The sequence below is a fragment of the Heterodontus francisci genome, chromosome 10, assembly GCF_036365525.1.
Source record: "Heterodontus francisci isolate sHetFra1 chromosome 10, sHetFra1.hap1, whole genome shotgun sequence".
Taxonomy (NCBI): Eukaryota; Metazoa; Chordata; class Chondrichthyes; order Heterodontiformes; family Heterodontidae; genus Heterodontus; species Heterodontus francisci.
The window spans coordinates 98,180,883-98,197,122 of record NC_090380.1 but is presented as its reverse complement, the minus strand read 5'-3'; the positions used below and the strand labels follow the sequence as shown (position 1 = coordinate 98,197,122).

General features: G+C 41.5%; 1 protein-coding gene across 1 annotated transcript in view; it reads left to right on the top strand.

Annotated features, from left to right (window-relative positions):
- Positions 1–16,240, top strand: part of itsn1 (intersectin 1 (SH3 domain protein)) — a 237,636-nt gene that overhangs the window by 201,940 nt on the left and 19,456 nt on the right. Inside the window, exons 33-36 of the mRNA XM_068041138.1 lie at positions 5,233–5,354; positions 9,898–10,004; positions 11,255–11,438; positions 12,168–12,266. Coding sequence (XP_067897239.1) covers positions 5,233–5,354; positions 9,898–10,004; positions 11,255–11,438; positions 12,168–12,266 — 512 coding nt within the window. The remainder of the gene's footprint in view (positions 1–5,232; positions 5,355–9,897; positions 10,005–11,254; positions 11,439–12,167; positions 12,267–16,240) is intronic.

The window sequence follows — 16,240 nt, the reverse complement described above, 5'->3', positions numbered from 1 at the left end:
TGGCAACCAATCAGCACTCTCTTCTCATACAGTATAAATTTGTTGCTTTCCCTTACATTGGTATTCTTGCGATTTGCCCTGAAGAGTGCAAGACGAAAAGCTTCGGCAAAATGTCTGTTTTCAGCAATAATTGTTATCTGGAATGTTTTCCTTTATATATAGATCAAATGCAGTGTCAAATATAATATGGTCAGAACTACTGAACCTTATGGTAGGTAATTGGAAATGGTTAGTGGACAGTATCCATTGTAACTTTGTATCGTCAGCAAACATAGATACATTACTCTCTGTCTCTTCGTTTAAGTCATTAATATAGATTGTAAATAGCCCCAGCACTGATCCTTGTGGCACTCCATTAGTTACAGCCTGCCAACTTGAAAAAGTCCCATTTATCACTATTCTTTGCATCCTGTCTATTAACCAATCCTCTATCCATGCTAATATATTACCCCAAATCCATGAACCCTTATCTTGCCTATCATCCTTTTGTGTGGCATCTTGTCAAATGCCTTTTGGAAATCCAAGTATTCTACATCTGCTGGTTTCCCTTTATCTATCCTACTAGTTACCTCAAAAAAAAACTAATACATTTGTCAAACACTATTTCCCTTTCGTAAGACCATGGTGGCTGTCTGATCATACTATGATTTTCTAAGTGCATTGTTAAGACTTCCTTAATATTGCTGAAAATGGAGACATGCAATACTCAAGTTCTATACCACCAAACAACTACTTCCTTAATAGTCAACTCCAGCAATTTCCCGACCACTGATGTCAGGCTAACTGGCCTGTAGTTCCATGTTTTCTCTCTCCCTCCTTTCTTGAATAGCGGTGTTACATTTGTCAACTTCCAATCCACTGGGACCATTCTAGAATCTAGGGAATTTTGGAAAATTATAACCAGTGCATACATTATCTCTACAGCTACCTCTTTAGAACCCTAAGATGTAAGCCATCAGGTCCTGGGGATTTGTCCATTAAGTTTTTCCAACACTTTTTATCTGTTGATATTATTACCCAACGTTCCTCACTCTTATTAGCCCCTTGGTTACCCTCAATTTCTGGTATGTTTTTTGTGTCTTCTACTGTGAAGATAGACACAAAATATTTTTTCATCGTCTCTGCCATTTCCTTCCCCCTTTTAGTTTAAAGCCCTATCCACAACCCAAGTTGTACAATTCATCAAGACTCTGATCCCAGCCCAGTTTAAGAGAACCCCATCCCAATGGAATAGCTCCCTCCCTGCTAGTGAGATGACATGCCCAGGGATGCTGATGGATGAGTCTGGTGCATTGGCTGAAAAGTATGATTTTATGAGCATGACTACATCAGGCTGTTGCTTGACTAATCTGTGGCCAACTCTCCCAATTTTGGCACAAGTACCCAGATGTTAGTGAGGAGGACTTTGCAAGGTCCACTGGGCTTGGTGTGTCTTTGTTGTGTCTGATGCCTCGGTCGAAGCCAAGTGATCTGTCCAGTTTTATTCTTTTCCGTCGTGGTTTTGATACAACATAGTGGCTTGCTAGGCCATTTTAGAGGGCAGTTAAACGTCAACTACAGTGCTGTGGGGCTGGAGCCACATATAGGCCAGACAGCATAAAGACAGTAGATTTCCTTACCAATAGGGCATTAGTGAACTACATGGGTGTTTATATACTACATGGAAGACGTAGGAAATAGGAGCAAGAATAGGCCATTCAGCCCCTTGAGTCTGTTCCGCTGTTTAACTACATCATGGCTGATCTACCTCAAAGCCATTTTCCCGCACAATCCCCAGATCCCTTGATATCTTTAATATCTAGAAATGTATCGATCTCTGTGTTGAATATACTCAAAGAGCCTCCACAGCCCTTTGGGTAGAGAATTCCAAAGATTCACCACCCTCCGAGTGAGGAAATTCCTCCTTATCTCAGTCCTAAATGGCCGACCCCTTATTCTGAGACTGTGTGCCCTGGTTCTAGATCACCCAGTAAAGGGAAACATCCTTCCTGCATCTGCTCTGTCAAGCCCTGTAAGAATTTTTTATGCCTCAATGAGATCACCTCTCATTCTTCTAAATTCTAAAGAATATAGGCTCAGTCTCAATCTCACCTCGTGTGTCAATCCTGCCATCCCAAGGATCAGTCTGGTGAGCCTTCATTGCACTCCCTCTATGGCAAGTATATCATTCCTTAGGTAAGGAGACCAAAACTCCAGTTGCAGGCTCACTAAGGCTCTATACAATTCAGCAAGACTTCTTTACTCCTGTACTTGAGACAAAGACAAGTGTGGGTTGCTATTTAGTGTGTGAGAAGAAGTCATGTGGAAGAGTAGGGCATCCTGTTAAAGTTTGTTTGTGTTACTTAGCACCCACTGATTTTAATTTAACCAGCTACTTATTTATATGTATATATGAATAGTAACAATAACTTGCCTTTAAGTTGGAAAATATCCCAAGATGCTTTCGAGAGAAAAGTTTATAGCAGGAAGAGATGTGTTGGGAGAGTTGGGAAAGCTACCCTAAAGCTTTATCAAAAAGATGTGTTTCAAGAAAGATGGTGCAAGTGAAGAGATAGAGGAGTTAAGGGAAAGGGTTCCAGAAAGCCGGCCTGAGGCAGTTGAAAGGGTGACAAAAATGGTGGGTCAGAGGGAGAACAGATGCAAGAGTTGGAGGATTGAAGAATTTTAAAATGATGTAAGGCTAGAGAAGAATGCAAAAGTCAAGTGGGTCGAGGCATTGGAAAAATTTGAAGGCAAGAAGTCTAAATTCATTCTATTTTAGGAGCCAGTAATGATGGACGTGAAGGGCAAGCGAGACAGCACAGATGAGCCATGGGCAGCTGAACTTTGGTTGAATTTTATGGAGAGGGAATATTTGGAGCATAGCAAGGACATCACATAAATCAAGTTTATAGGTACAAAAAGTATGACTGAGGGTTGGGCAGCAGTAGAATTGAGGAAGGGATGGAAGCAAGTTATGCTGGTGATGTGGGGTTTGAAGTTCAACTAAGATTTTGCATGGTCTGATTCAGCCTGAGTGAGTGACTAGGGAGGAGAATGCAATCAATGTCTTCAGTTTTTCCTATGTTGAGTTGCAGAAAATTATGACTTCCTACAACAATTTCAATTAGGCAGTTTGAGAGCACAGGGATGGTCAGGAGAGGTTGATGCTAGGTGTTGTCAGCATACATATGGAAGCTAACTGTATGCAGTCTGGAGTTAAGTAAGAAGAACTTTGGTGAGTGGGCAGGGTTGAATGAGAAACCATTGCTGGAGATATGTATTTGCTAACTGTATTTGGTCGGAGTGCGCTGCCTCACAAACCACTGACCACCTCCAGGCGCATATCCATTGTCTCTCGAGATAAGGAGGCCCAAAAGAAGAAGAAGAAAAAAAAGAATTTGGTCGGAGTAAACTTTTTAAGAGCATCATGCCGTAAATAAATATATCTCTGTTTAAATGGATTGGAATTTTGAGTTGCTCTTGCTGATCATAAATCTCACTCCTAATATTTTCTTGATGTTTGCAGCTCTGTTCGAGAGTCTAAAAACTTTTCCTGTACTAGTTTTGCTAACAATCTGTGTAAAAGAATGTTATTAAAAGAATGAGCACCTTGTGTAGGTGGAAAGGATGAAAGGTTTAGACCATTGCTTTGCAGTCACTTTAATGAAGTGCAATGTAAATCAATGCCAAAATATATATTTCTAAACTTGATCTTTCCACACTGGTATTTCTTACCAGCTCTCAAAGACATAGACATTGCAGTGAGAGAATATAGAATATTTTGGTTATAGTTTCTTTTTGAATGAATATAAAATCCATATTTATAAAAGATAGCGCAGAAATCCTGAAGTTGCGGCCTGTCACTCAGTGCTCTGTCACAGGCTGTGCTGTGGCCACCCCGCCCCTCGACCCACCCACCACCCTGCCCCTCAACCACAGAGCTGGCAATCACTGAAATCAGTGAGAACTTCAACTCTCCTGTCCCCACATCACTGTTTGAAATCCCTTAGAAAGTTACACTTTGTTCATTCAGGTGGTGATGTGATAAATAAAATTTGATGAACAGAACTGACACTGAAAAATAATTTTATAATCATTGAGTGCTGTGAAATGATTAATTCAATTTTATTACCCTAAATTTGTTAGTAATTTTTTTTTAAAGAAATGTTTTTTTCAGTATATTTTAGCTTCTACCTTGACCCCATGTGCATGGCCCAATTCTTAATTTGCTCTACATATAATTTTTGAAAATGCTTTTATTTTAGTGCTTTTAGTTTCCTATTTTGGGGGCTTTGTGAAAATCCTTTTATGTGATTGGCTACTTGGACAGCCTGATGACATCACTGCTGCTCCATGCTATGGATGCCCAGTCGAGAACACTGCAATTAGTTATAGTGCCACTGCATGGCGACAGAGGTGGAATTCTCACCAGCGAGATCACTAGACTTCTCAGCAAGATTTACTTCATGGTCAACAATTCAGTGCCCTTGGTTCGCTGCTGACTGTAAAATCTGGTCCCTGGCCTTTTTAACGTGCATCGCTACTTTGTGATTTGTGTATCTTTACTCCGAGATCCCTCGGTTTCGTTTAGCCACTTATTTTGTGTGTGACCCCCTTGTTCACGCTTATCTATGTTGAAGTTCATTTGCCAATTGCACGCTCATTGTTCAGTCTTGGCAGTAGAAGATTGGAAATGAATCAATCCTTTGTGGTAGATCCAAGTTTCTAATACCATATTCCCTGAAATCCAAGCCACTGTTGATAATTGATTACTTAACCTAGCTCATTAATGGGAACTGGAGGATAGACTTGCCATGGAGGACTGTGTTTCTGTCATCCTGCTCTAGATAACCTTGCAAGTCAATATCCTAATGCGTAGAGTGGTCCTGGCTGGACAAGCAGTAGGTAATTTACTGGTGTTTCGTGTAGGTAAGCTACGCTGTTGGGAGATTTTTAAGCATGGTGGTAGGTATTAGTGGCTGTCACAAGCAGCTTCCCATGTATTCTGTATTTGTCTCTAACTGTAAAAAAAAAAATGAAGATATCAACCTAATTTATTTGGATTTCGGTTTGTTCTCTTTGATTCTATTTTATCTGGATAGTACTCTGTCTAACCTTTCATCAAGACTGATGGGTTGGCTATAATACGTTTAGTATTGGATGGCAGTTCAAGTGTCTCAGCTGCCTCAAACCATTTATGTTAGAATTTTATGTGATGTATATTATTTAGTCTTCCCCTCTTCTGTGTAGGGTGTGCTGACTTACATTTATTGGACATGCTAACTCCTTCTGAACGGAAGCGGCAGGGCTATATCCATGAGCTCATTGTGACGGAAGAAAACTATGTTAGTGATCTGCAGTTAGTCACTGAGGTAAGATAATGTTATCTTGTGAACATGATGGAACCCACAATTTTCAGGCTTTGCTAATACCTCAGTAGGTAAATGTACATCCCAGTTTAAGTCTCTGCCCTATGCTGTGTTTACTGATCTTACCTGGGGCAGCAGTGGAGGCAGTAGTTTGGTTCAGTGTCCCTTGAATAAAAGAAAATATCAGCCTTAGGAACATAGGGAATAGGGGCAGGAGTAGGTCATTCAGCCCCTCAAGCCTGCTCCGCCATTCAACTAGATCATGGCTGATCTTCTACCTCAATGCCATTTTCTCACATTATCCCCATATCCCTTGATATCTTTAATATCTAGATTTATCAATCTCTATCTTGAACATACTCAATGACTGAACCGGCACAGCCCTCTGGGGTAGAGAATTTCACAGATTCACCACCCTCTGTATGAAGAAATTCCTCCTTATCCCAATCCTAAATGGCCTACCTCTTATTCTGAGACTGTGTCCCCTGGTTCTAGACCTGTCCCCCTACCCCAGCCAGGGGAAACATCCTTCCTTCATCAACCTTGTCGAACCCTGTAAGAATTTTGTATGCCTCAATGAGATCACCTCTCATTCTTCTAAACTCTAGAAAATATGGGCCCAGTCTCCTCAAACTGCTCATAGGACAATACCACCATCCCAGGAATCAGTCTGGTGAACCTTTGTTGCACTCCCTCTATGGCAAGTATATCCTTCCTTAGGTAAGAAGACCAAAACTGTACACAATACTCCAGGTGTGGTCTCACCAAGGCGCTATACAATTGCAGCAAGACTTATTTACCCCTGTACTCAAATCCTCTTGCAATAAAAGCCAACATACCATTTGCTTGCTGCACCTGCATATTAGTTTTCAGTGACTTATGAACAAGGACACCCAGGTCCTTTTGGACATTAACACTTTTCAATCTCTCACCATTTAAGAAATACTCTGCATTTTTATTTATCCTACCTAAGTGGATACCTTCACATTTTTGAACATTATATTCCATCTGCAATGTTCTTGCCCACTCATTTAGCCTGTCTAAATCCCCCTGAAGTCTCTTTGCATCCTCCTCACAATTCACATTCCCACCTAGTTTCTGTCATCAGAAAACTTGAAAATATTACATTTAGCCCCTACATCCTAATCATTGATATAAATTGTGAATAGCTGGGGCCCAAGCACTGATCTTTGCTGTACCTCACTAGTCATAGCCTGCCAACCTGAGAATGACCCGTTTATTCCTATTCTCTGTTTACTGTCCGTTAACCAATTCTCAATCCATGCCAGTATATTACCCCCAATCCCATGTGTTCTAATTTTGCTTACTAACCTGTGTGTGAGACCTTATCGAAAGCTTTCTGAAAATCCAGATATACACATCCCTTATCTATTCTGCCAGTTACATCCTCAAAAAACTCTAACAGGTTTGTCAAACATAATTTCCCTTTCATAAATCCATGTTGACTCTGCTCGATCGAACCATTATTATCTAAGTGTCCAGTTGTAACATCCTTTATAATAGATTCCAGCATTTTCCCCATTACTGATATCAGACTGACAGGTCTATAGTTCCCCATTTTCTCTCTCACTCCTTTCTTAAATAGTGGGGTTACATTTGCTACCTTCCAATCTTCAAGAACTGGTTCAGAATCTATAGAATTTTGGAAGATGATCACCAACGCATTCACTATCTCTGCGTCCATCTCTTTCAACACTCTGGGGTGTCGATCATCAGGTCCAGGGGACTTTTAAACTTTCAGTTCCATTAATTTCTCCAGTGCTACTTTTTTACTAATACTAATTTCTTTTAGTTCCTCATTCTCGCTAGTCCCTTGGTTCTTTAGTATTTCTGGAAGGTTTTTTGTATCTACCGCTGTGAAGACAGACTCAAAGTATTTGTTTAGTTTCTTTGCCATTTCCTTATTCCCCATTATAAATTCCCCTGTCTCTGCCTCTAATGGCTCACATTTTGTCTTTGCTAATCTCTTCCTTTTTACATACCTATAGAAGCTTTTACAGTCCATTTTTATGTTTCTCACTAATTTACTTTCATATTTTATTTTCTCTTTATCAGTTTCTTGGTCCTCCTTTGCTGAATTCTAAAATGCCCCCAATCCTCAGGCTTACTTTTTTATTGGCAACGTTATAAGCCTCTTCCTTCGATCTGATACAATCTTTATCTACTCTTGCTAGCCATGGTTGGATCACCTTCCCTGCTGTGTTTTTGTGCCTCTAAGGAATGTAAATTCGTTGTAAACCATGTATTAATCATTTAAATGATAGCCATTGTCTATGTAACGTCATATCTTTTAATGTAGTTTCTCAATCTACAACAGTCAACTTGCCTTTCATACTTACGTAGTTTTCTTTGTTTAGATTTAAGACCCTAGTTTTGGAATGAACTACATCACTTTCAAACTTAATGTAAAATTCTATCAGATTATAATCACTCTTCCCTACAGGCTACTTTACAATGAGATTATTAATTAGCCCTTTCTCATTGCACAATAATAGATCTAAAATAGACCATTCTCTAGTTGGTTCCTCAACATACTGTTCTAGAAAAGCATTTCCTACTCATTCCAGGAAATCATCCTCCACAGCATTAGTGTTAATTTGGTTTAACCAGTCTATATGTAGATTGGAATCCCCCATGATTACTGTATTACCCTTGTTACATGCACCTCTAATTTACTGATTTATACCATGCCCTACATTACCACTACTGTTTGATGGCCTATAAACAAATCCTACCAAAGTTTGCTTCCTCTTGCTGTTTCTTAGCTCTACCTAAACTGATTCTACATCTTGATCCTTCAATCTAAGATCCTCTCACACTAATGTACTGATCTTATCCTTTATTAACAGAGATACCCCACCTCCTTTTCCTTTTTGCCTATCCTTCCTAAATGCCCAATACCCTTGGACATTCAGTTCCCAGCCTTGGTCACCCTGCAGCCACATCTCTGTAATGGCAGTTAGATCATACCTGTTTACTTCTTTTTGTGCTGTCAATTCATCTACCTTGTTGCGAATTCTGCGTGCATTCAGATAGAGTGCCTTTAATTTTGTCTTTTTATTATTTTCACAACCTCTAGCCTTATCGGCTGATGCAGTCTTAGGTTTGTACGTTCTCTCCTTCCCTGCCACACTCAGATTGTCAATTCCCTTATTGCTATCTTGCCTTTTCCTCTCTCTTTAAATGATCACATCTTCCCTCACTTGATCCCTCACCCCCACTATTTATTTTAAAGCCCTCTCTACCACCCTAGTTATATAACTCACCAGAATGGTTCAGGTGAAGACCGTCCCAATGGTACAGCTCCCACTTTCCCCAGTACTGGTGCCAGTGCCTCATGAATCAAAACTTATTTCTCCTAGACCAATCATTGAGCCACACATTTAACTCTCTAATCTTATTTACTCTACTCCAATTTGCTCGTGGCTCAGGTAATAGTCCAGAGTTCCTACTCATGATCACTATCTAGTGATGCCTGTAGAAGAGTGCATTTGTTTGGATATCAGCTGAGGATGGTAGATTTTTAAATGTGTTCTTGGGTTGGCAAAGCTACATTTATTGCCCATACCTAGGTGCCCTGAGAAGGTGGTAATGGTCCTTCAACATAGCAATTATTTTTACATGTGAATGGCTAGCTTTGGTAATGAGGCATTACAAGTCAGGCTCCTAATAGGGACTGGAATCACATGCAGGTCAGACCAGGTAGGGGTGCCAGCTTACCTTCCCTAAACAATATTAGAGAACTAGTTGAGTTTCTATAACAGTCCAGCAGCTTACATGGCTATATTTTTCTGGCACCAGCCCTCAAATTATCAGATTTATTGAATTCAATGTCAGTTTTGCATTCGGGACCTTTGGGTTGCTGCTCCAGTGTCTCCGTTGCTTCTGTGTCCTTTTTGAGACCAGAACTGTGCATGGTGAACTGTGCACATAGTGCAGCCTGACCAGGGTCCTATACAAGTTTAACATAACTTCTCTACTTCTGAAATCTATACCCCTAGAAATAAATCCCATGCTTTGTAGCATTTTTATTTGCTTTGCTGATCAGCGATGCTGCTTTTATTGATTTGTTCACCTGTGTCCCTAGAGCCCTTTGCCCTTCTACCCCATTCGGTTTCTTATTTTCTTAGGTGTAGGTGAGGTTCTTGTTTATTCCTATCAAAGTGCATCGCCTCACATTTATCTATGTTAAAGTTCATTTGTCACTTAACTGCTATGTCTGCAAGTTTTCAAATGTCTTCTTGTATTATTTTGCATTCTTCCTTAGTATTGGTTATAACCACCCAGTTTGATATCAACTACAAACTTTGTGTTAATTGTTCCTAAATCCAAAGCATTAATGTAAATTATAAATAACAGCATTGACCCTTGTGTATAATAATCTTCCTGCAACGTGTTTTTCCCAATCTGCACTTAGAGACTACTGAATGATTTTGTTAATTATCTTTCTTTCTTCTTGTCAGGAAAGTTTTGCTTAATCTGAATTGAATTTCTCTGTTTCTGCTAATCTTCCTTGTTCCATTAGGTCTTTCAAAAACCATTACTAGAGTCTGATCTGCTGACAGAGAAAGAAGTGGTCATGATTTTTGTTAACTGGAAAGAGCTCATCATGTGCAATATCAAATTGTTGAAGTAGGTACATGGTATGGTACCTAATAACAGTCAATTGATGATTTCTATATCTTACTGTCTTTCCCACTGCCATATTCAAAAGCCCCTTACTGTGGGGGATGCAGAATGGGAATTACAGAACCAGCTCCTTGTAAAACAGAATGTGTTGAAACACTAAGTTGGAATGAAGATGAAATTTGTGATTCCATATAAAGACATAAAAATGTGTCAAATCTGAACTGATGGAGAGAATCCACATTCGTATGGACCCAGGAAGTGGTAGGACATGTTTGATTCCAAGTTTGCAATCTGTCCCAGTGCACATCTTGGTCCTTCTTACAAATTAAAGGAAAATTAGAGGTTGAGTCATTCCAGATCTTTGTCCTGGTAATCAGTTATGAATTGACACTGGAGTAAGGCTGGTTAATAGACTGAAAGCCAATCATTGCAATTGGAAACATTTTTTTTGTGGCAATGTGGAAGATCTACATTTTGAGCCAATTGTCCAGATTTTTAGTTTGCTTGTAGATAAAGTAATATCAAACAGATGATTTACTCTCTTCATATGATGCACATGGGGCATGTTATTTCCTTGTAATGTACAACTAAATAAAATCTGGTGTCAGAGCAGCTCAAATCATGTAGTACAATTAGCATTTCAGTTCAAATCACGCAGTTCTATCCTGGGAGCTTGCTGGCTGATGGCCTTCTAAAACATTTTACAATAGAATAACAGACTGGAGTGCATTTAGAAGGAGTAACACATCTTCAGGTTCAGGTAGCATTGATATGCTCAGGCAGTTTACCAGTTTCACCTGAACCCTTCACTTGATGTTGCAATGTAACACACCATTGTCTTGTATATAATTTGTACCAAATACACTCAGCAGTACATTTGATATCTGGGTTGAGAATGAACACTGAGAATTACTTTACACAATTTTCTTGAAATGGGATGTAATTCAGATTGTTGGACTTGGAAATTGAAAACCTGGGTATGAAGTTCATTGACAATGTGGAGTCAAGTTAAGCAGGCAGTTTTAAAATTTTGTAACCATTAATTGATAGCAAGAAGTGCCCATGGTATTTACAAAAGCTTTGATAATGATACAGGTCGATTCTTACTAGGCTGATAATGTTTATCCAGCAAATACAAATACAGTTAAAATACATTTTAGATTTTTAAAATAAGCTCCAATGTAATTATGAATATATTGCATCTGGCTGCAAGTCGTTTATGCTGATGTGCATCTGTTTTTGCCTCACAATAGGGCATTGCGGGTAAGGAAGAAGATGTCAGGGGAGAGGATGCCAGTGAAAATGATTGGTGACATATTAACAGCACAACTGCCTCACATGCAGCCATACATCCGATTCTGCAGCTGTCAGCTTAATGGAGCTGCGCTTATCCAGCAAAAGACAGATGAGGTTCCAGAATTTAAGGAATTTGTGAAAGTAAGGGATCATCGCATTATCATTTCACAGCAAAAGGAATGATCTCTGCATCGCCTTTAGTTTGCTTTCAAGTGAAACCCTTGATTTCAGACAAATATTAATTTCTGCAAACTTTTAATGCTTTGAAGTGTCAGCTTGGCTCAGTAGGTAGTTTCTTCACCTCTAAATCAGAAGGTTGCAGGTTCAAGCCTCAATATGGATTTGAACACACAATTTAGGCTGGCACTTTAGTGCAATCCTGAGGAATTGCTGCATTGTCAAAGGCACAGCCTTTCTGACCAGACCCTATTTGCTTCCAGCTATGGTGGACAAAAGAGATCCTATTATTTGAAGAAGACTGCAGAGCTCGTCTGATGTCCTGGCTAAAGTTCCTCCCTCACTGCCAACAACAGATTATCTAGTCATTAATTAATTTGTTTTTTGTTGTATCTTGAGATATACACATTGTCTGCCACATTTACCTACATAGCAGTGACTACAGTAAAGAAAACTTTTGCATTTATATAGCGCTTTTCACAACTTCAGGATGTCCAAAAGCACTTTAGAGCCAGTGAAGTACTTTTTGAAGTGTAGTCACTGTTGTAATGCAGGAAATGTTTTACTTCAGTAATTGTGTAAAGCATTTTCAGATGTCCTGAGGATGTGATAAGACCCTGCACAACGTATAAAATGTGATTTATTAATACTGTGGTGGTGTTATTGACACTTGGCTTATTTATATTATGACAGAGACTAGCAATGGACCCACAATGTAAAGGAATGCCACTGTCAAGTTTTCTACTGAAGCCTATGCAGAGGGTAACACGCTACCCATTAATAATAAAAAATGTAAGTACATACTTTTGTGTGTACGTATGTTCTCCTACTTGAACAAGTTAAAAATGTTTAAACAGTTTGTCACAACATAGACAATTCTTCAAAGTTTTGTTTTCCAACTTTTACAGTGATGTAAACTACATAAAACACACACAGTTGTGTTACTGACTATTGTTTTTCTGATGATATAAAACATAGAGGAATTTTATTACTCAAAATTGATGCTGGGAGAAAGGTAGGTTTGGGTGTCTGTATTTTCAGGGCTAAAAATGTAACATTTTTAAGGACATGTCAGCATCTGTGTGTTTCATGTTCCTGTGTTCCCTAGTTCCCTCTTCATTTTCTATGGCCTCTTCACCACTGTAGTTCTCTTTGGACTAGCTTATTTAACATTCCAAGCTAGTGTTCCTGAGGCCATCTAGGTTCTGCCAGAAAGATTTTTTTTTAATGTTTTATTAGCAACCTTGGGCTCTGTAGATCTACACATTCTTTCTTTCTTTGACCTCCTTGTCTCGAGAAACAATGGGTAAGCGCCTGGAGGTGGTCAGTGGTTTGTGAAGCAGCGCCTGGAGTGGCTATAAAGGCCAATTCTAGAGTGACAGACTCTTCCACAGGTGCGACAGATAAAATTGGTTGTCGGGGCTGTTACACAGTTGGCTCTCCCCTTCTGCTTCTGTCTTTTTTCCTGCCAACTGCTAAGTCTCTTTGACTCGCCACACTTTAGCCCTGTCTTTATGGCTGCCCGCCAGCTCTGGCGATCGCTGGCAACTGACTCTCACGACTTGTGGTCAATATCACAAGACTTCATGTCGTGTTTGCAGACGTCTTTAAAGCGGAGACATGGACGGCCGGTGGCGAGCTCGCTGTACAATGTGTCCTTGGGGATCCTGCCATCTTCCATGCGGCTCACATGGCCAGGCCACCTCAAGCGCCGCTGGCTCAGTAGGGTGTATATGCTGGGGATGTTGGCCGCCTCGAGGACTTCTGTGTTGGAGATACGGTCCTGCCACCTGATGCCAAGGATTCTCCGGAGGCAGCGAAGATGGAATGAATTGAGACGTCGCTCTTGGCTGACATACGTTGTCCAGGCCTCGCTGCTGTAGAGCAAGGTACTGAGGACACAGGCTTTGATACACTCGGACTTTTGTGTTCCGTGTCAGTGCACCATTTTCCCACACTCTCTTGGCCAGTCTGGACATAGCAGCAGAAGCCTTTCCCATGCACTTGTTGATTTCTGCATCGAGAGACAGGTTACTGGTGATAGTTGAGCCTAGGTAGAGGAACTCTTGAACCACTTCCAGAGCGTGGTCGCCAATATTGATGGATGGAGCATTTCTGACATCCTGCCCCATGATGTTCGTTTCCTTGAGGCTGATGGTTTGGCCAAATTCGTTGGAGGCAGCCGCAATCCTGTCGATAAGTCTCTGCAGACACTCTTCAGTGTGAGATTTTAATGCAGCATCGTCAGCAAAGAGGAGTTCCCTGATGAGGACTTTCCGTACTTTGGTCTTCGCTCTTAGACGGGCAAGGTTGAACAACCTGCCACCTGATCTTGTGTGGAGGAAAATTCCTTCTTCTGAAGACTTGAACGTATGTGAGAGCAGCAGGGAGAAGAAGATCCCAAACAGTGTAGGTGCGAGAACACAGCCCTGTTTCACGCCACTCAGGATAGGAAAGGGGTCTGATGAGGCACCGCTATGCTGAATTGTGCCTTTCATATTGTCATGGAATGAGGGGATGATACTTAGTAGCTTTGGTGTACATCCGATCTTTTCTAGTAGTCTGAAGAGACCACGTCTGCTGACGAGGTCAAAGGCTTTGGTGAGATCAATGAAAGCAACGTAGAGGGGCATCTGTTGTTCACGGCATTTCTCCTGTAGCTGGCGAAGGGAGAACAGCATGTCAATGGTGGATCTCTCTGCACGAAAGCCACACTGTGCCTCAGGGTAGACACGCTCAGCCAGCTTCTGGAGCCTGTTTAAAGTGACTCGAGCGAAGACTTTCCCCACTAAGCTGAGCAGGGAGATTCCACGGTAGTTGTTGCAGTCACCGTGGTCACCTTTGTTCTTATAGAGGGTGATGATATTGGCATCACGCATGTCCTTTGGTACTGCTCCCTCGTCCCAGCACAGGCAAAGCAGTTCGTACAGTGCTGAAAGTATAGCAGGCTTGGCACTCTTGATTATTTCAGGGGTAATGCCGTCCTTCCCAGGGGCTTTTCCGCTGGCTAGAGAATCAGTGGCATCACGAGTTCCAATTTTGTTGGCTGTACGTCCAGCTCATCCTTGACGGGCAAAACCTGGGCTGCATTGAGGGCGGTATCAGTGACAACATTTTCCCTGGAGTACAGCTCTAGTTAGTGCTCCACCCAGCGGTCCATTTGCTTGCGTTAGTCAGTGATTGTATCCCCTGATTTAGATTTGAGGGGGGCGATCTTCTTGTCTGCAGTCTGCATTCCACTTCACACGTTTGCCATAGGTGGTCATTGCTGAGTCATCGATGGTGTCTCTGATGTGGGCCCACTTGGTCTCTGCATCCCCTGTAGGAGTGTTTTGAAGGGCTTTTTCAAGTGAATTTAGAAACTTATGTAACAGCTGTGGATGAGAAATTCTGTTAGTGTTGATGTGCGGGCGGCTCTTCTGCTTGGAGTGATGCAGCTTCTTTGGTTTGAGTCTAACCTTGCTGCACTCCAGGGAGTGGTCGGTGTCGCAGTCTGCACTGTGGAAGCTGCGTGTGATTTGAACGCTGTTTAAAGAGGCTCGCCTTGTGACGATGAGGTCCAGCTGGTGCCAATGACGTGATCTTGGGTGCCTCCAAGAAACCTGGTGACAGGGTTTAGTGTGAAAGAACGAGTTGGTGATGCAGAGGTTATGATAGGTACACAACTCAAGCAGTCTCTGTCCATTCTCATTCATCCTTCCAATGCCATAGTGCCCAAGGCAGGAGGGCCATGAGTCATGGTCGGCCCTAACCCTGGCATTAAAGTCCCCCAGCAGGAATAGGTGTTCGGTACTGGGGATGCTACTAATGATATTATGGAGTTCCTCGTAGAACTGGTCTTTAGCTTCAGGTGGGGAGCAGAGTGTTGGAGCATAGATGCTGAGTAGGTGTACTGGAGCAGAGGCGGTGAACAGTCGGATGGACAGTATGCGTTCCAAGCCATTTGAGGGTGGCTCTATCATGCTGAGCAAAGAGTTTCTGATGGCGAAGCCCACTCCATGCTGTCTTGAAGGTGCAGTCTTGCTCTCTTAGAGATCCGCTCACAGGGAGGCATGTCTCCTGAAGTGCTCAAATGTCCACATTGAGTCTACTGAGCTCGTTGTTAATGATGGCGGTCTTCCGAGAATCGTTGATTTGTGTAAGGTCTTCCGACAGGCCAGGACACATAGTTCTGACGTTCCAGCTTGCAAAACAAAGGGCTGGTACCTTCTTTCCTTTTTTTGTCGTGCTGTTTGGTGCGGTGTTACAGTCCATTTGTCAGGCAATGACACTGAGCTCCAAGCACCCATTGAAGCAGGTGGACTGTAGCGGGACAGAACCTTACTGACCGGGGGCTGCCCGGTTTGAGGTGGGCAGTAGCGGTTTCAATCTCACTTTGAAGAGCTGGAACCTGTCATAGCCACTAAGCGCATTGCACTGCTGAACAACAAGAAAGCCCCCAGCGAGTTAACATCCGTAGCACTTAAAGCAGCCAGAAGCGCTGCACAAAGAACAGCCAGGCACTGCGCAAATGACTACTGGCAACACCTATGCAGTCATTTCAGCTGGCCTCTGACGCAGGAAACATCAGAGGAATGTATGATGGCATTAAAGAGAGCTTTTGGGCCAACCATCAAGAAGATCTACTCATTAGTTATTGTTTAAAAATTTATATTTGGTTAAATTTTTAAAAATAATAAAGTTGATTTTCCGAAATGGGATATTGGAGGGGTAACTCCCTCTTAGAACCTCAGCTCATTTGAATTTAAAACCATATCACTTTTTAA